Source organism: Lonchura striata, chromosome Z, assembly GCF_050655825.1.
Source record: "Lonchura striata isolate lonStrDom1 chromosome Z, ASM5065582v1, whole genome shotgun sequence".
Lineage (NCBI taxonomy): Eukaryota > Metazoa > Chordata > Aves > Passeriformes > Estrildidae > Lonchura > Lonchura striata.
The window spans coordinates 555,998-574,834 of NC_140740.1; the positions used below are offsets into that span (position 1 = coordinate 555,998).

Consider the following 18,837-nt stretch of genomic DNA (forward strand, 5'->3'; position numbering starts at 1 on the left):
AGTTTCTGACTTTAAACTGTTAGAGAGTTTCTGTCCGTCACAGCTGAATATTGGTATTAAATCAATAGCCATATTTCTGTAATAATTCATTATGACATTATAAACCAAAATGGTGAAAAATAACATGTTTCCTGGAAGAATTGGGCCCAGGCATTGTGGCAGCTGGGGCAGAGGTTGGCTGGGAGCTGACAGCAGGTGGGGGTGATGTGCAGGTGTCAGGACAGCCCCAGTGTGAAAAACACCAATCACTTGGTTTTTAAAGTTTTAAAAGTTCAGTAATAATAATGAAATGGTTATAAAAATAGTAATACGATTAGAGCAATAAAATTTACAGTTAGGACAACTACAAGACAATAAAAAGCAAAGAAATACGGATGTCCGGATGCTCTCAGACACCAAGTCACAAAAAGCATCTCTTGTGAACAAAGGAATAACCTTAAAAGCAACAGTCTGTTGCATATTCATATATGTCATACATGATGCATAAATTCCTTGCAAATTAAGAACTTTTCTGTTTTTTGTCAATTCTTTCCCCTTAATCTTGGTGGTTCCACAAAGACGGAGAGAAGGTGGAAGAATGTTTGTTTTTTCTGATGAGGAGGCTGTAATTCTTCATGGGCCCCAAGTCACTGACACCTCTGCGTGATGATTATCTCATTTCTTGCTTGAGCTGTAAAATAATCCTACATTGCAGATAACATTATGTTGTAACCTGAAACTGTATTTAACACACTACTTAAGTAATACAGCATAACTTTCTAACGCCACGCATGTAATATTCATTGTAACATTTGCGAAAAGCCACTCATAAAACGTGCATTTTTCACACCCAGTTCGTGGGAACAGCGGAGGGACCACGCTGGGCGCCTCAGGCCGTGCTGGCTGTCGGGTGCGGCTGCGATGAGCGCCGGTAGCCGCAGGAATGAGCACGCCCGTCCCTCCGAGCAGCCCGCGGGCGCTCCGGGGCCGCCCCGGGGCGGGACCGCTCCGCCGCCGCGGGCGCGCAGGTGGGTCGGGGCGCGGGCGGGCGGGGTGTCCGCGCAGGTATCCCCCGAGGGTGTCCCCCCGGGGGTGTCCCCGCAGGTATCCCCCGGGGGTGTCCCCCTCGGGGGTGTCTGCACAGGTATCCCCCTCGGGGGTGTCCCCGCAGGTATCCCCGGAGGGTGTCCCCCTCGGGGGTGTCCCCTCCGGGGTGTCCGCGCAGGTATCCCCCGGGGGTGTCCCCCTCGGGGGTGTCCCCGCAGGTGTCCCCCCGTGGGTGTCCCCGCAGGTGTCCCCCCGAGGGTGTCCCCCCGGGGGTGTCCCCGCAGGTGTCCCCTCGGGGGTGTCCCCGCAGGTGTCCCCCCGGGGGTGTCCCCGCAGGTGTCCCCGCAGGTGTCCCCTCGGGGGTGTCCCCGCAGGTATCCCCCGGGGCTGTCCCCCCGGGGGTGTCCCCTCGGGGGTGTCCCCAGGCTGCTCCCCGGGCCGGGGTCCCCATTTCGGCCGCCCCGGCTGCCGCAGCCTCGCGTTTCCCGTTCGGGGCTCGTCCTGCTGCGCTGGACGCGGAGCTTTCCGTTCTTCCAGATAAAATCCTCCTGGCGGGAGGCGCTGTTCGCCGCCCTCGCTCAGGGAAAAAACCCCGAACCAACCGAAAACCCGGAAAAAACAAGAGGAGAAGATGGAGGAAGCAGAAGAGGATGACATGACGTGTGGGGACTTGGGAAACGGACTTGGGAGAAGACCGGGAGGCGTTTATGAAGGGGAAAACCTACAGAATTCCTATTCAGTTAGATCTAGGAAGGGATCTGGGAAGAGTTGCAGTTCCCCCTTGTCAGCAAAGGTAGCAGAAGAAAGCGATGCTGCAGCTCTTCCTGCTCCAAAACGAAACAGCTTTTACGATGGATCTCTCAAAAAACCTGCCTCTAGTTCCACACGGCAGAGTAGCTGTGGTAAGAGCAATTTGGAAGTTGATTATTCACCATACGAAAAGTTGTTAGTGGAAGTGAGCCGCTCAGCTGCCACACAAGGTGTCATCCAGTTTAATTCAAACCGCTTGCCAAAATTCCCTGGAGGGCTGGGATGCTCCACCTTCCTCCAGAGCGTGAGCATCAGAGTCGCTGCTCATTCTTCGTGTGAAATGTCCCGTTTTAAGGTGTTTCCTTCTGCATTTGAAAACGACGTTTCTCAGAGACCATCCTGTGGTGGGCGTACCTACATAGGTTCGGCTGTGTCTGAAATTGAGTGGCATTGCTTGGATTCCTGATTTAAGTCAGTTAAAATCTTCCTAAAGACAGTACCTAAAGCTAAATATTTGTAGCTAAATATTCAAAATCTTATTTGCTCTTTAGTTGAAATTAGTGAATTGGCTTACATTAGGGGTTAAGAAGTAAGTTTTACAACTTGCATTAGTATTAATCTAACTTTTTTTGTGAAGCCAATGCTGCTGTGAAAGTAATAAAATGTGGGCAGTGCTGTTCATTATGGTTCGGCTGCTTTCCTGTCATTTTTTAATATTTTGACTGAGGTATTTCTGTGTAACTTGGTTGTATTTCTCCTTTAAACAATTCCCTATTATCCTTTCCACAATAAGCTATCTCTGTCTCCTGAAAATTGCCCCTACTTCTAAGTACCATCAGCTGTTGTTTTAAATGTGGATGTTGAAAAGTTGCAATCAGAAAATAATCTAAACAATTATTTTTTAAAAATCAATATGGCAATTTTGTTGGCTTTATTTTAAATGAAGTTATAAAATGTTTGCCTTTATATCTCTTTAAAATACATATTTTCCTTCTATTTCACTTTTTTAACTATGAAGCAACGTGTTTTGAGCTTGTATTGATGTATTTCTTAAATATGTTTATTAGCTCCACAAGAAAAAAAGCCCACAACACAAAGATGAAAATTCACCTTTGTATGTTAACTCTTTTCAGGGTAAAAGCCTCACTTTTTTTCTTCCATTAAATGTTACAGTGTCTCATCATTTAATATCCTCCATTGATCCTACAGAATCTAATACTGAAGTGTCAAATGAAGAACTAAGGCATCAACTCCGGGAAGCTCTGGAGGTTGGTAACAGTGCCCAGGAACTGCTCTCCAAATCTGCATTTCCCTTCCATGTAGCACGAGGATTTTGGCATGCTGAGAGACTTGGGTGCACGGGGGTTCTTGGAAAAACATAAATTAAATGTTACATCAGGAAATCTTAGTATGAGGTGTACCTTATATTCTGGGGGTTTGTCTGTTTGTGGGGTTTTTTGAAGGGGTAGAGAAAATATTTTTAAAGATGCAGAGATTATTGAAGATTGTTGTACTTTTATAACAGATGTTTTATTAGGCTTTGGGGCTTGAAAGTCTGTAGTGTAAACAATCTTTGGATTTTTAGTCTGTGTGTTTGTTGAAAGGTAGCTATCAGTACATTTTGATTTTAGTGTGGTTAAATGTGTTGAGGTGTTGGCATCACAGCCAGCAGATTCAGCTGTAAAAATACACCTTCCATCTGCACTGTGTTCTTTAACCTCAGGTGAGCCCATGAAAAGACATCATGCAGGTAAAAGAGAGGTTTGTTTTTTGAGGAGCGGAAGTTTACACTGGTTTTACAGCCGAGTCTTACCAGGATCACCTTGGCTTTTATTCAGTGTACCCACTTTGTTTTACTTCAGGAACTTGAAAATTTGAAAGTTGAGCTCGAAGCGTCTCGAAGACAGCTTGAAGGAAAAGATGAAGCCCTGAGGATCCTGCAGAGCATGGTAGGAGCTGTTCAGAAATCTCTTGGTGGGAACAAGGAAAGCGAAGGAAATCTTCTGCGACTCCTCGTCAAAACCTCAGCAACCTTAAGGCCTTCCCAGGGCTGCAGTTTAAATAATTGAGTCTGCAGGTGTTACAGACTCACCCCTACCATTTACTGGAACTAGTGTGTTATTTAAGGAGACTTTAGTGTCGTAGCAATTCTTATAATTTTATCTTTGACAATCCTTGAGGATTTATCTACTAAAGATAAAATTACGTTTTTTTCCCAGTCCCTTATATTGAAGATTTAGGCAGTGCTTGGAATCCTGCTGCAAAGCATGAGTATTTGAAGTTCAGTGCTCCATCTGCTGCCCTAGAGGACAGTGTGCCTTAAATGTCAGGTTGTTCTTTTGTTCACCATTTGTAGTGTTTTTATTCGCATCCATAACAAATTCTGCTGAAATCAGTTCCTGGAACTTAGCCTACTCACATAACCCATTTCTAGTTGTGTGGTTTCAACCATCACCTTTTTGTAGTGAGTTAGGCCTGGATCAGAGCTCAGGTGAGTTGTAACCCTGTTTTTTGAGGCGTGATTTCCTGCACGAGCCCTGAAGAAGACACGATCTCGAGGTGAATGATGCTGCAGAGATTCTGGCTTGAAACCCAAAAAGTTTGTTGTGCAAGTTAGACTCGAGATCAGAACCCTCTGGGGCTCACGAGGAGGCTGCTGGAGTTTGCAGCTCTGCATTCTGCTGTTTGACTAGGAATGTGAAACTGAAAATTAACTCAATTTAACCACAGCATTTGACAGCGTGGCGTTTTGGGTTTTGTTGTTTGTTAATTTTGCAGGCAGTGTTTGATAAAGCCACGAGCCATACAAAAGCAATGCTTCAGAAAACTGAGGAAGAAAAGAGGACTCTGGAGAAGGTAAGCGTGGGTGTTTCCTTCACCCAAAGAGAGAAGCCCATGGCTGTTAAAAAGGGGTTATCAGACTGCTTATTTAAATCAGTGCATTAATTCCAGGGGGTTTGTGAAAGGAATTCCTGTTCCTTTTTGGTAGAAAGGGAAACACTAATTTATCTCTTCTGGTCTCTTTTTGTGTGATAGCAGAGGAGGAGCCAGAGCCCATCCTGCACTTTGAGCTGTTTGTGGGTTCAGTTGCTCCTCAGGGATTCACTGAGGCTCCCCGAGGACTCTGAGTGCCCAGTTTTAGTAGGGGGAGGAGGAAGGCGTTGAGCTCCCTTGTTAAACTGGGTTTTTTGCTTTGTTGCTCCTACTGCTGTTCTGTTCCGTGCTGGGAGTGGGACAGGGAGGTGGGACAGCGTGGGTTTGTCTTTGCTGGGGCCTCTGGAAGCTGCAGGCTCTGAAAAGAGACGGGCCAGAGGTGCAGAGACTTTGGTGTCTGGCATCAAATCTGTCATGAGCAGTGTCACAGATTGTCCCTGGCCACGGAGATCTCTGCCAAGCCCAGCACCCCTGGCACCCTTCTGAGGGGAGCCCTGTAAGGAGCTGCTGCGAGTTTGTTTTGTTTCCACAGGAAATAAATATTTTGCAGTGGGAAATTGAATTTGATCAGGACAGGTTGAAAAACATAGAAGACACCTGGACAGAAAAATATGACAGGTATTTGGCTTACACTGTGTTTTTTGTTTGATTTTTTTAAATTTCACTGAGTGCTCTGTGTCATTTGTTCTGTTCCAAACTTGCTTCCTCAGGTTCTTTGGGGGTTTTGTATTTTCCCAATTCCCTTCTAAATTCTGGGAGATTGTGATTTTTCACACTAATCACATTTGTATTTTTCAATTAAAACTTCTAGCATATTGTCCCAATATCTTTTTTTTTTTCCTTTTTTTAGGTGTCTGTAGGCTGGCTTTGCTAGGCTCAGTTTTTTTAATCATATGATGTTAGCCGGCTGGGGACTGATTATCCTTATTTACCTCAACCATAGATGAGGGAGAGAAAATAATGGTATAGGCATGCATGTGGAAGTATGATTTCCTGGTTAATAATTTATTTATTGTCTGGCGCTGTCGGTCTGGGCATGAGCTCAGGTAAAGCCAGTGCTTCAAAGAAAGGCTGATCAAGAGGTTCTTTGTTAAATAGGAGTCACTCTGAGGGGACAGCAGGTGTGGCTGGGCAAGAAGAATGTGCCAGAGGCACTAAACTGATGATACATAACACACCTTGAGAAATGGGATCAGCAGATTCTCTCATTTAGTAGAAATTGTATCTCTGGAGTCTACCCATCAGAGCTGTTATTGTCATTATTTGTTATTATCATTGCTGTTGTTTTACAATTCAGAATATGCTTTTATTTAAATACGTTTCAGCTTCAAATCAAAGAACAAGCCAGAAGTTTACAAACTATTCCACAGACACATTTGTCAAGGGGTGCCTCTTGAAAGGCTCTCTGGCTTTCCTGGCTGAGTAGGTTTTTTCCAAGAGAAATAATTCAGACTAGGCTGCATTTACTGACAGCTGAGAAGATGCACCAAATAAATTGTATTGCTTTGACATTTAGGACGTCAGATTGCCACTGTTCTGTTTGAGAGGGAAATACTTCAAGGAAAAATGCATTATCAGTGTGTATTGTGTGCTCTCACATTGCAACACCTGAAGGCACAGCTGTTCCTGAAAACAGGATTCAGACTACAGGAAGTTTACAGACCAGAGCTGTCACTCCTCTAATATCACTTTTGTTCCTTCAAGGAAATAGGAAATTTCTAGCAATTGTTTCAGAGGTTCATAATTAAAAATTTCTTTGCAGTTCTAATGGAAATGTGGCACTTAAACTCATCTCTTGTTAAAGCTATGGGCACTGCCTACTTATATGTGAAGATTTGTTTTTTTTAAAATTTACATCTAGTACTCAGCTCCTTTCACTTTTGATTTTTTTTCTAATTCCATCTCTCAAGTAATCCTAATTTTAATTTGCAGAAATATTAGATACCATGTTTTAACAGGTTACTTTTTAAAATTACTGAGTGCTCACTTAAAAAGGTTTTTAAAATATATAGTAAAGCCATTTTCTGACTTCTACAGGATATACTGTGAAAATGCAGCTCTTAAGGAAGCATTGAAACTGAGGACAGAAGAAATTAAAACACTTAAAGCTGAAAATGCAAGTAAGCCGGTGACAGCTATTCCTCTGAATACACTGTTTTTCAGGAATAAATCAGGTTTTAGCTGTGATGGAAGATTCCTGTGAGGATCAGTGTCTTGTTCACGTATCTTAGTGGATATGCACCAGCCTGGAAATTAAACTGGAAAGCAGCCAGGGCAGCCACTGGATCAGAGGACTCAAGTCCCTTTACTTATTTTTGCCTTCCAAAAAGCTGTAAAATAGCTGACTGGAATCATGGCTTGCCCAATGTTGTGCTGCTCCAAATGAGAGGCTGCCTGATTTTTAAGTGTAGGAGGAGAGGAGCTCCAACTCCTGAGGCAGAGCAATACAGGAAATGTTCTAAGTGGGCCATTACTTCTGGGAGAACACAGGAGAAACAACTCGGGTATGAGTTTCTACTTCTACTCTCTCATCTTGTTCCCAAACTGATGCTTGAACTGCTTCATTTGAGTGCAGCTGAACTCAGAAATTAAGAAATCAGAACAGGAGGTATTTGTAATCTCTTTCTTTGTTTTATTTTGTAGTCCTGAACCAGCAGTGCTTGGAATTACTTGCAATGCTAGATGTGAAACAACAGAAAGTTTTCCAGGAGAACATGTTGTTGGACAAAAGTGACCTCACTGATTTTACAGGTCTTGAAGTGAGTATTGCCTGTGTGCTTTTCCAAATGGCTGCTTCAGAGATATGTTTGTGTACAAAGTACACCGAGAAAATTCATTGCTCATTACATATCCCTTTATCTGAATCCATTTTTAGCTCATTAGCACATGCCTTTGCCTGCCTGTTAATCAGTTTTCTTCTTCCTGGTCCACCTTGTAAAGAAAGATCAGGCAGAAGAAGGGATCAGGCTATTTTTCACAAGCTGTGATGCTTATTTTTATTCCCCCTAGCACTTAAAGCCTCTTGCTCCTGCTTTGGCGAGCCCAGCAGTATCCCAGTGAGGGCTGCAGGGTGTGGCACACCCCATTTTCAGGGTTTTGCCTGAAAACGCAGTTCTCCTTTGGACTCAGAAGCCTCCACCCCCCACAGCTGCTCCTGGTTCCAGGGGGTTTTTTACTGGCACCACTGTGAGCAGATCCTGGCTGTGAAAAACACCAATCGCTTGTTTTTTAAAATCTTAGGAGTTTATTAGTCATAAAATAGTTATTAAGAATAAAATGAGAGTAATAAAAATTTGGACAATAAAGATTAGGACATTAGGAGACAATAAAAAGCAAGGAATATGGACATCCGGATGTTTTTTGGCACTGAGCTGCCAAAACCAGGCCTTGTGAGCAAAGGAATAACCGTAAAAGCAACAGCCTGTTGACTCATACATGATCCATAAAATCCTTGCAAATTAAGAACTTTTCTGGTTTTTGTCAATTCCTTCCCCTTAATCCTGGTGGTTCCACAATAACAGAGAGAAGGTGGAAGGATGTTTGTCTTTTCTGATAAGGAGGCTGCAACTCTTCAGGTTTTGTGTTGCTGTTATCTCTTTGTGAAGAGTTTCTTTATTATCTTATCCCTTTTCTTGAGCTACTAAAAAATATCTTATATCACAGAGTTCCTGTTTTAACATTATTTTATAACCTCAAACTATCTTTAACACACTACTTAAAAATGATTAATACAGTATTACAAAATATAGTATTAACATTTGTGAAGAGCCTATCATAAAATGTGCATTTTTCACCCTGGCCTCTGGTTTGCTTTGGGTTTTCAGCTGGCAGTGCTCGGAGCCTGCACCTGCAGCCCTGCTGAGGGGCAGCCCTGTCCCTGTGCCAAGGTGGCAGCTCTCACTCGGAAGCAACTCCTTCATCTCAAGCAGCAGGTGACAAGGCTGGCAGGGTGGGGACAAGGAGGGGGTGCTCCTGCACCAGTCCAAACCAAGCCCAAAACACCCAGGCACTGCTCTCACAAACTCTCACAACCACAGTGGATCTCAGAAATACTGTGAAGTTTGTGATGCTTGTAATGCCATCATTTTTGCTGGTAGAAAAAAAAAAGTGATTATATCTACTCAGCTTTACTAGTTAAAAAAAAGAAAATTGCATTCTTTTCCCTTCTCCCCGTATTTTTTATATGAAAAAAGAGAACATGCCCTAAGGGTGTGTCCCCCATGAATGTGCACACTGTGCACGTGGACTGGCACTGAACCTTCCCTTCCTTCCTGGCAGTGCCTTCCACCCCTCCCTCGTTGGCATCAGCACCCACAGCCCGCTCACTCAGCTAGGGCAGCAGGCTGATCTTGCTAGAAATACCTATTTATCTCACACTTACATCAGTGACGTGAATTCCAGGCTCCTATTTTTTTTCTATTAAGTGAAATTGTGCAGATTTAGGATTTCTCTTCTAATCTGTATTTGACTCTGCAAATGTGGTAGCCATCCTTGTGGTCCTGCTGCAGAACTTCCAGCTGACCAGCCGGTTTTGAAAATAGGTGCTGGCCTGTCCCTTATGATCCCTGATATGGATTGCAATCTCTTGCTCCTTTTTCTCCAGGCCTGGCTGGAGGAGACATTATTTTTCTCCTTGAGCTCTTGTACATATGCAAAGATAAATAAACTCAGAGATGATTGTGTAGGTGGCTGGGGGTGTGAACATGTGCAGACAGTGAAGAGCAAGGACTTCAATACACATTTCAAAATGCATTTCTTTACATGCCAGGAAAACCCTTTGGTTCCTGCTGCTTCCTTGATTATATTTACTTGCAAGCTGTCTGTGTCTTAATATTCCTTTCAAATCCGTTTTGCTTCCAAAGCAGCTAACGCGCTTTAAATTTCCCCTGACTGAACCCCAGGTGGAGGATGTGAAGAAGAGCAGGGAAGAGGCATATCTGGTGGCGGACGCCTTCCGGACGGCGTTTGAGCAGCAGCTGGGGCAGAGGCAGGAGCAGGCCCTGCGGCTGGCAGAGGCACTCGGCGTGAAGAAGGGAACCAGATCTGGCAGCTGGCGGCGGCAGGGCGCTGGTAGCCGGGCAGTGCCTGGGGCTGGCTGGTCTGGACATGTGCTGGGGGCTCAGCTGCTGCCCGGGCTGGTTTAAGGGCTGCCAGCAACTGCTCTGTCTTTTGGGTTTTGTTTTTTGTCAAATTAGTTCTGCAGAAGAGGTGGGGAAGGCGAAGAAATGCAAAAAAAATTTATAGCTCGAGGTTTTTTTAGCTCCAAGTGGGGCTTGAGCAGCCTGGTCTGGTGGAAGGTATGGAGCAAGATGAGCTTCAAGGTCTCTTCTAAGCCAGGCCACTCCATAATTCACTGGAGTACTAAACAGTTGTGGTTTTTTTTCTTAAACCCCTTTATCTTTTTATTATGCATGTGTATCGATATTTCTGTTTATTAGTGTTCTTACACTAATGCAGAGTTACAAAGCCCTGTGTAAAAAGAGGAAGATTTCCAATCTGTAAAGTAGGAGTAATTCTAACAATCTTCTATTATTAAAAAAAAAAATAGAGGGATAATGAGAGGTATTTCAGTGCTTACATCATGGTCAGAACCACTGCAGGCTTTAGGAATGGCACAATATATTTGTTTTGACCATTGGCAGGAGCTTAGAAGTGTGATGTGTCTCCCAAATTCCTGGGGCACTCCTGGGGTGTAGCTCTACAACAGCACAACCTTGAGTGTCTGTTTCCCCTGTACTGGCCCCATTGCTTTCAGGCTCCATTACCTGGCACATCTGTTCCGTAATTTTAATGTATTTTACCATTCCTGGAAATCTTACAGACTTCTATGTGGCCAGTGTCAGAGAATCTTTGGGGTTTTTTTTCAGCTACTTAGTGTTTAAAAACAAATTAATTTTACCATTCCTGGAAATCTTACACACTTGTAGGTTGCCAGTGTCAGAGAATCTTTGGGTTTTTAAGGCTACTTAGTGTTTAAAAACGAACTACCGTGAATGATTGTTTACCTAGAGCGTGAAAAGTGTGTTTTTCACGGAGCAAATTCTCAGTTTGCCCCCGTGCGAGGTCTGCGCAGCGGGAGCAGGGGGACGTGCCGAGCTGCGTCTGGTGTTGCCCTTTTCTCTGTGACTGCTCAGCTCCATTTGAGCAGTGCTGCTCTATCCCGAAGCGGTTTCCCCTCCCGGAGCAGCTGTGCTGACACGGTTCTGTTTTCCGCAGAGGGCGGCGAGCCCAGCCTGGGCCGGCGGCTGTCCGGCCTGCTGCGGTCAGCCGGGGACGGCAGGAGGGTGCGGGAGCTGGACGACGCCCAGGAGCTGCTGCGGGTGCTGATAGACCTGGTCAGTGCACGGCTCTCCCTGCGGCGCGGCGCGGCCGCGGCGCGCTGGCGCTGAGCGCTCTGCTCTCCGCTGGCAGGTGAACGACAAGGAGGAGGCCCTGGCGCACCAGCGCAAGGTCAGCTACATGCTGGCGCGGGCGGCGGAGCCCGGCCAGGCTGGGCCAGGCTGGCGTTGGCTCGCGGCCCCCAGCCCTGCCCGCCCGGCCCGGGCGGGAGCGGCCACGGGGCCGCCGAGGCCACGGTCCTGGCCCTCCGCGCTTGGCTGAGGGACGGCACCATGGCCATGTGGAAAAGAACGTTCTGGAAACGCCCTCCACGCTCGGCTGAGGGACGGCACCACGGCCACATGGAAAAGAATGTTCTGGAAACACCAGGAGTGGCCATGGGGCTGCCGAGGCCACAGTCCTGGACCTCCGCACTCGGCTGAGGAACGGCACCACAGCCATGTGGAACAGAACGTTCTGGAAACACCGGGAGTGGCTGCGGGGCCGCCAAGGCCATGGTCCTGGCCCTCGGCTGAGGGATGGCGCCACGGCCATGTGGAAAAGAATGTTCTGGAAACACCGGGAGCTGTGTGTGCTGTGGTGGTGTCACTGCGGGGATGATGGCGCAGTGTGGGCACAGGGGCGGGAGTGGCTGTTTCAGCGGCACCACTGGGAGCATGTGTGGGCTGCGCTGGCAGTCCCTGAGGGAGTGGCGGTGACGTCACTGCAGGGGTGTGATGTCACTGCAATGGTATGATGTCACTGCAGGGGTGTGATGTCACTGCAGGGGTGTGATGTCACTGCAAGGGTGTGATGTCACTGCAGGGGTCTGATGTCACTGCAGGGGCGTGATGTCACCAGAACAAGGACAGACAGGTCTGCACGGGCAGGGCTGGTGCCAGTGACGTCTTGCTGTGGAGGGTGTGATGTCACCGGAATGAGCAGAGCCTGGGTGGGGCTGGTGGCACTGCAGTGACATCACTGTGGAGGGTGTGACATCACTGTTGGGGGTGTGACATCACTGTGGAGGGTGTGACATCACTGTGGGGAGTATGACATCACTGTGGGTGTGTGACATCACTGTGGGGAGTGTGACATCACTGTGGGGAGTGTGATATCACTGTGGGTGTGTGACATCACTGTGGGGGTGTGACATCACTGTGAGGGTGTGACATCACTGTAGGGGATGTGACATCACTGTGGAGGGTGTGACATCACTGTTGGGGGTGTGACATCACTGTGGGGGTGTGACATCACTGTAGGGAATGTGACATCACTGTGGAGGGTGTGACATCACTGTGGGGGTGTGACATCACTGTGGGGAGTGTGATATCACTGTGGGTGTGTGACATCACTGTGGGGAGTGTGACATCACTGTGGGGAGTGTGACATCACTGTGGGTGTGTGACATCTCTGTAGGCGATGTGACATCACTGTGGAGGGTGTGACATCTCTGTAGGGGGTGTGACATCACTGTGGAGGGTGTGACATCACTGTGGGGAGTGTGACATCACTGTGGGTGTGTGACATCACTGTGGGGAGTGTGACATCACTGTGGAGGGTGTGACATCACTGTTGGGGGTGTGACATCACTGTGGGGGTGTGACATCACTGTAGGGGATATGACATCACTGTAGAGGGTGTGACATCACTGTGGGGAGTGTGATGTCACCAGAACAGGCAGGGAGCAGGGCCTGGGTGGGGCTGATGGCGCTTCAGTGATGTCACTGTGGAGGGTGTGGTGTAATGGCGGGGGGGTGACGTCACGGTAGGAGTTGTGACGTCACTGGAACGGGCAGGGAGCAGGGCTGATGGCGCGGCAGTGACGTCACCGCGGCGCGGAGGGTCTGACGCCACGAGACCCAGGCGGGAGCGGCGCCCCCTGGCGGGGGTTACGGGACAAGGTGGGGGGCGTGACCTACACGATAGGCCCCGCCCCTTTCCCCCAGGCCCCGCCCCGGTGGGGGTCAGGCCAGTCGGCGATCCGCCCTCATGCACTGTCAATCACGGGCGCGACCACGCCCATGTAGCAATACCACGCCCCCTCACGCAGTCCGTCTGGCGTTTGGCCCCGCCCCTTCCTTGGGGCCGTGGCGGGGCGCGCAGGCGCGGGCGTGGCCGCGCAGGCGCGGGGTGGGGCGGGCGCGGCCGCGCAGGCGCGTTGCGCGCAGACGAGGGCCGAGGCCGCCGCCCGGAGCCGCCGGCGGGGCCGGGACTGGGAGCGGGACCGGGAGCGGGGCGGGCCCTGAGGGGATTCGGCCCCGAGACGGCCCCGAGCCCGCCGGGTGAGGTCGGGGCGACGCGGCTGTGCGAGTCTGACCTCTGCCTGAGGGCACCTGGGTGGGTGGTTCGCCCCCGGAGGTTTCTGCGTGTTGGTGGTGGTATTGCTTGCTGCGGTTCCGCTTGTTTCTATATACGGCGTATCGAGCATGGGATATGTACAGAGAGCGCTGTGTGGGGTATGTGGAGAGTGTATGTGGTGTATAAAGTAAAGTAGACGAGGTTATTTGGCAGGTTGTGCAGAATACATATATGGCACATAGAGCGGACAGTGGTGCACCGCACACTTAGAGAGTGTAAAGCACTTTGAGTCTGTGTTTAAATCCGAGCAGAACCGGCCACTGGCAGCCTGTGGGCAGTGCGGCAGAGGGTCCAGCCGGCCGCCAGCGCCGGTGCTGCCGGTGCCGGGTGGCGAGAGGCGAAGCCGGGCTGGTGAATAACGCAGACCGCGGGGAATGGGGTGCGGAGCGAGCAGCGCTCCCCTGCCTGCCGCGGTCCCTTCTGCAGAGCTTGCTGTGCCCGCATGACAGCCCCTGCCTGCTGCGAGTCAGGGCCGCTCTGCCTCCCAGTGCCGCCTCCAGGCTGGCTCACAGCAGGAGAAAGAGAACGATCTGCTGGAGGGGCCCAGGGAGGCACAGGGAGGATTCGGGCTCTGCAGCATCTCTGTGCCGGGCTCGGCCCGGGCGGGCTGGAGCAGGGAGCCGAGGGGGGATCCCGTCCGTCCGTCCCACCCCTCCCAGGCTCCCTGGGACAGTGCCCAGGGAGGGCTGCGGGGTCCCTGTGTGGGACATCCCAGCCCAGCTGGACACGTCCCCGAGCCCCTGCCCAGGGGAGCAGCTCCAGAGGAGCCTTCCAGCGCTGCAGTAATTGAGGCAGTCCGCGATTCTCTGGGTGCTGTGAGCAGTGCTGCTCCCAGCTCAGAGGAGCAGGGTGGATGAATGAACAGAAATCCTCAGAAGCTGAAGGCGATGTGGGATGGAGCTGTGCGGGTGTAATGTCATCACGCTGCTGGTGGAGTTCTGCCCTTCTGAAGAGTCCATGTTTCACTCACAGAATAGCATTCCTCAGACAAGACAGCTTGTTGTGCTCTATCCTGTAAGCTTGTCCTTATACATCTGAAAACTTCAACAGCTTTTGGTTCACCCCATGATTCAGGTCCTAAACCTGCTGTGGCAGCAGCCACCTCAGCTTTTGGTTTAGACAGTAAGTTGTTCTGCTCAGCAAGAATCGTTCTTGTTTTTATTTAAATTTTTCACGCACTGTTTGTGCAGTTGTGCTGAACTTCTCCATCAGGTTGATTGCTGATGGGCTCTGTGGTCAGCTGTTCCCTAAAACTTTTTGTCATTAGGGCTTCAGGCCTGTGTGTGGGTTCATGGGTGTTAGGGAGGGGGCTGAGAAGGAAAAAGCTGGTAATGAATTCCTTCAGTACCCTTGATGCTTTTTCCTTGGTCTTAGAATTGTTAGACATGGGTAAGGGATAAAAAGGTTTTTATTTTGGTATTTAATTAGGATTTTTATGGTGTAACAATTTGTCACATTGGGCTGTACCAAAATGCAAACTGTAAAATTCGCATATACCAAAATGCATACATATGGTAGATGGTGTATACAGTTTTATAGGTTTTGTAAACTAGTATATTTAACAAAGACATTTCAATGAGAGGTTTAAATAAATAGTGTGATTATTTTAATGTATTTTTTCTTAGGTGGGCGTAACAAGTGTTTTGGAGGGGTTTCTCAAGATAATGTTAGGTTTTCTGGCTTCTGACTGTGAGGCTTTTAGAAGTTTGGTCTTTTGGCTTAATAGAATACCAGGATTATGTTAAGGTATTAGGCTTAAGGAATTACAGTTATATTAAGGATACTGAGACCTCATAAAAGGTATATAAAAAGAAAAGACAAAAATCATCATGGCAACACCCATGTGCGACACCAGTGAGGGAGAGGGGGCACACAGCAGTCCATGAGCGTTTTTCACTGTGAGCTTGGTGCTTAGTGCCCATGTTTATATTGGAGATTTTGTTCTGCCTGCGGTGGTTGCTGGGGTGGTAAGGTGGAAAATGCCATTTCCATGCTTCCACAGTCCTTAGCTCAGCTTTCTGCTCAGGCTAAGCATAATAATTAAACACTGTGGTGGAGCTGGACATAGCCAGCGAGCCAAGGGACTGCAGCTGTGGTAGTCAGAACTGAGGTGGTGGCCATCCTGTGGTCACCTCTCTGGAGGGGAGACCCCTGTGCCCCTGCTTGTGTGTTCCTTTGCCTCTAAAGCCCAGCTTGGGCTCTTCTGGTATGTTTTGTGTAGAAGCAGGCCTGGCCTCTGCAATGGGGATTAGCTGCAGCAAACTGTGGGTGTGGTGGTGCCCATATGTGTGAACACTAGAGAGTGGTTTTCAGGTGTTCTTAGACATCAAAAGGTAGCTTATCTTCAGACCTGCAATGGGTTGGTTGGTAATAATTAACCTATCCATTCTGTTTTGCAAGTTACCACCACTGAGAGCTGTGAAGTGCCTCCTTTTACAGAGTGTATCTGGAAAAAAGCCCTGCAATCCATCCTGTAAGTTGGCCACCCCCAGCAGCCTCGTGTTATCTCCTCCTTGAACTAAAAGTGTGCAGAGAAATCCCCAGTGCATGTTGGTTTTGGACTCTGGAATGTGTGTGCTTGTTCGGTTAGAAGGGATAAGTGATTTATGAAGGATTTTAAGGAAGTGTTGAGGTCTGTGACACATTTTTGAGCACCCTGTCATGCTTGCAGTCATCGAGATCTCAGGATTTGCATTCCACAGTTAATAGTTAACAGTTTTAATGAGGTGGAACTATTGCCTCTGTCTCTTAGGTCTGTGTGGTGCTGTGCTGGGAGTGTGTCAGACCATTTGTTGGAGATCTAAGATGAGCCTGTTTCGAGGTTTATCTGGAGAAGTGACATGTCCAGTGTGCACTTTTTTGTAGTACCTTTTGTGCTTAGATGATTATTTTCCCATTTTGAAGCAGACTGCTATTTTACCTTCAAGTCTCCTCCTACGTAAATATTTAATCTATCTTTATCTGAAAGCATATGGTCTTTAATAAACAGTGATTTAAATATAATTTTAAAGTTTTTTTGAACTATGAAATGGAGTGGTGAGAGCCTAAAATTTTATGTCTCCTTGCACTATTAGGGACTTATTGCCTCAGATAAAGTTATAAGCATATGTTTATTTTTAAAGAATACTAATCTGTGAGCCAGTTTAGAGTGTGTCTAGTGACTGTATTCAGAGCTCTAAAAGACAAATTCAGAAAACACAACTGTGCCTGGCTAAAAAACGTATACAGAGGTGGTGCTCCTGGTTTCTGATAGTTAGAATGCAGTGTAATTCTTCTGTTACAAGTATAAGCCTTAAAGGAATATGCTCAGAGCAAATGCATTTCGCTAAAGCACATGGTTCCTCCAGACCCTCCACTCAGGGAAGCAAGCAGCCATTTAATAAAAATGTGTCACCAGAGCTTTTTCATAGCTTCTAATCCAATAATGTAAACACTGCGACAGGCTGCAGGCAAATCCAGGCAGCAGAAAATAAAACTTGTTCCTCTTGCTGAAAGAGGATTTGAAACAGGAGAAACTAGAAGGCTTTTACAATTTTTTGGTGATGCAGACACCAAAGTTGGGACAGGGGGGTACTGCTGCTCTGCCCTGTTTTGGGGGTTTTGATTTTGTTGTGGGTTTCAGATTTTTTTGCTTGTAGGTCTATTGTAGAAAGATGAAAAACCTATGAAAAGTTTGAGGAGAGTAATGAAATTAGGAAAAATACACATGCTAGTTTTTCAACGTTAGGTTAGTACTTTACCAAATCAAATAACCATTTTATTTAAAAAATAGATTTAACTAAACAAAGCAACATTGCTGGGTTGGTAGACTGAGGTATGATAGTTTGTTGAGCTCTCTGTAGAAGTGAGCTGATCTGTATTAAATAGATGTAAATATTGGCATATGGTTTTAGTTCTACAGTTCTTTTCATTGAGTTCTTCCTTTTTCTGGAGAGTTTAGTGGGCCAATGCTGTACAGCATCAATGCACCCTTCTAATTAGCATTATAAGCTAAAAATAGTTTTGTTGTCTAATAATGCCCTTATGCTTAAATGAGAAGTTGTTGTGTGACTCAAGTGTGCAACACTGTGAATATTCTCTAGGCCTTTTTAAGTAAAAGACAAAGGTAGATGAAATAATTACTGGCCTCCCGTCTGTATTTTTTTCAAATGGGGAAGGTTTTTGCTTTTTATAAGGTTCTGTTGTTTTTGATATCTGGTGAGGTTGTATAATAAATACCTACAAAGGACACAAACCAGCATTACGCATCCTCTGATGCCCGGTTTTCCTGTAACCCTTCAATATTTCTGGTTTATGTGGTCTATCTGACTATTGACTGCCCACAGATACGTGCTTGAGAGACGGGATCTGTACTTTGATGTCTCTCGGTGAATCACAGAGGCTGTTAATTGTGTATGGCTCTTAATTGCAATAAGTTCCAGTTGATGTTGCTGCGTCCCCCTTGCCGGGAGGTCGTGATTGTCGCAGGAAGGAGCTGTGCTGGGTTGGGGAGGAGAAGGGGCTCCGAGTCTGTGCTGGCTGCTCCTGGAGCCCTCTGGACAGCAGTCAGACATTGTACTAGAGAGCAGCCAAGACCTTGGCCGTCACTGACTGATGGCCACGGATACTCAGACAGTGATATATTCAGGTTGTTAATTTTTGTCTTACATCTGGGCACAAAGCACTGCGTTACTGAGATTTGTTTTGCCTTGCTTACGCTTCTGCAAGCCTCTATTTGAACTGCACATTGCCTTGAAGCGATTTGTTCCATGCATATTAATGAGGTAAATAATTGCAACACGTGTAGTGAGCAGTTACATATTGACAGAGGTTAAAGATCCTGATCTGAACTATTCAGGGAGGGGAGACCTTAGGGCTTGGGGGAAGCAAGGCATGGAATCTAGGTGTGCAGCTGCAGGGTGGCATGAGTGGTGTGAGAGGATTTAAGTGTTTGTTTGGGCTCTAAGCTTTTAGAAGAATGACTGGACATTACTAAGTGGTCAGAGCACCAGTTGCGTTGGGGTAGGCTGTGAGGTCAGCCTGTGCAGAGGCTGAATGTGCTGATAAAAGCTGAAGCAAAACTGGACAGCTCTACACATGTGTGGCTACAGACATTAGACTAAATGGATCTCAGTCCCTTCAGTTTGCTCAAAGGAACTGTAAATATTGATTTTTGATAGGTAGTTCCACTGTGCGGGTGTTCAGTCATTGAAGAAAATGTGCAGTTGGAAAGCAATTCTGAGTGACCAAAAAGGCATAACATTGAGTGGCTGGAAAGGTTCATTAAACAAACAAAGCAGGGTGCTTTGCAGTGGGGAATGTGATTGATAAATAAATAGCTTTTTGATGAGCTGGTAAGTCTATAATAAGAGTTTCATGTTTTGGAGTCTCAGAAATACAGTTGTTTGTATGTTTTGAGTAGAACAGAAATTATGAGCTGAAATACGGTGTTAGATTTTTAATTTTTAT

At 47.1% G+C, this 18,837-nt stretch overlaps 1 protein-coding gene across 6 annotated transcripts in view; it reads left to right on the forward strand.

The window, feature by feature from the left end:
- The window catches only part of CCDC125 (coiled-coil domain containing 125), a 19,385-nt gene continuing 548 nt past the window's right edge, over window positions 1-18,837 (forward strand). The window contains exons 1-12 of one of the 6 annotated variants that reach the window (XM_085566393.1): window positions 917-1,007; window positions 1,564-1,928; window positions 2,950-3,044; window positions 3,639-3,725; window positions 4,555-4,632; window positions 5,243-5,328; window positions 6,748-6,830; window positions 7,354-7,469; window positions 8,535-8,642; window positions 9,612-9,780; window positions 10,927-11,045; window positions 11,122-11,613. In XM_085566393.1, coding sequence (XP_085422519.1) covers window positions 1,658-1,928; window positions 2,950-3,044; window positions 3,639-3,725; window positions 4,555-4,632; window positions 5,243-5,328; window positions 6,748-6,830; window positions 7,354-7,469; window positions 8,535-8,642; window positions 9,612-9,780; window positions 10,927-11,045; window positions 11,122-11,310 — 1,401 coding nt within the window. In that variant the 5' untranslated portion in view covers window positions 917-1,007; window positions 1,564-1,657 and the 3' untranslated portion in view covers window positions 11,311-11,613. The other 5 variants (XM_085566396.1, XM_085566399.1, XM_085566397.1 and 2 more) reach the window with 5 other exon arrangements.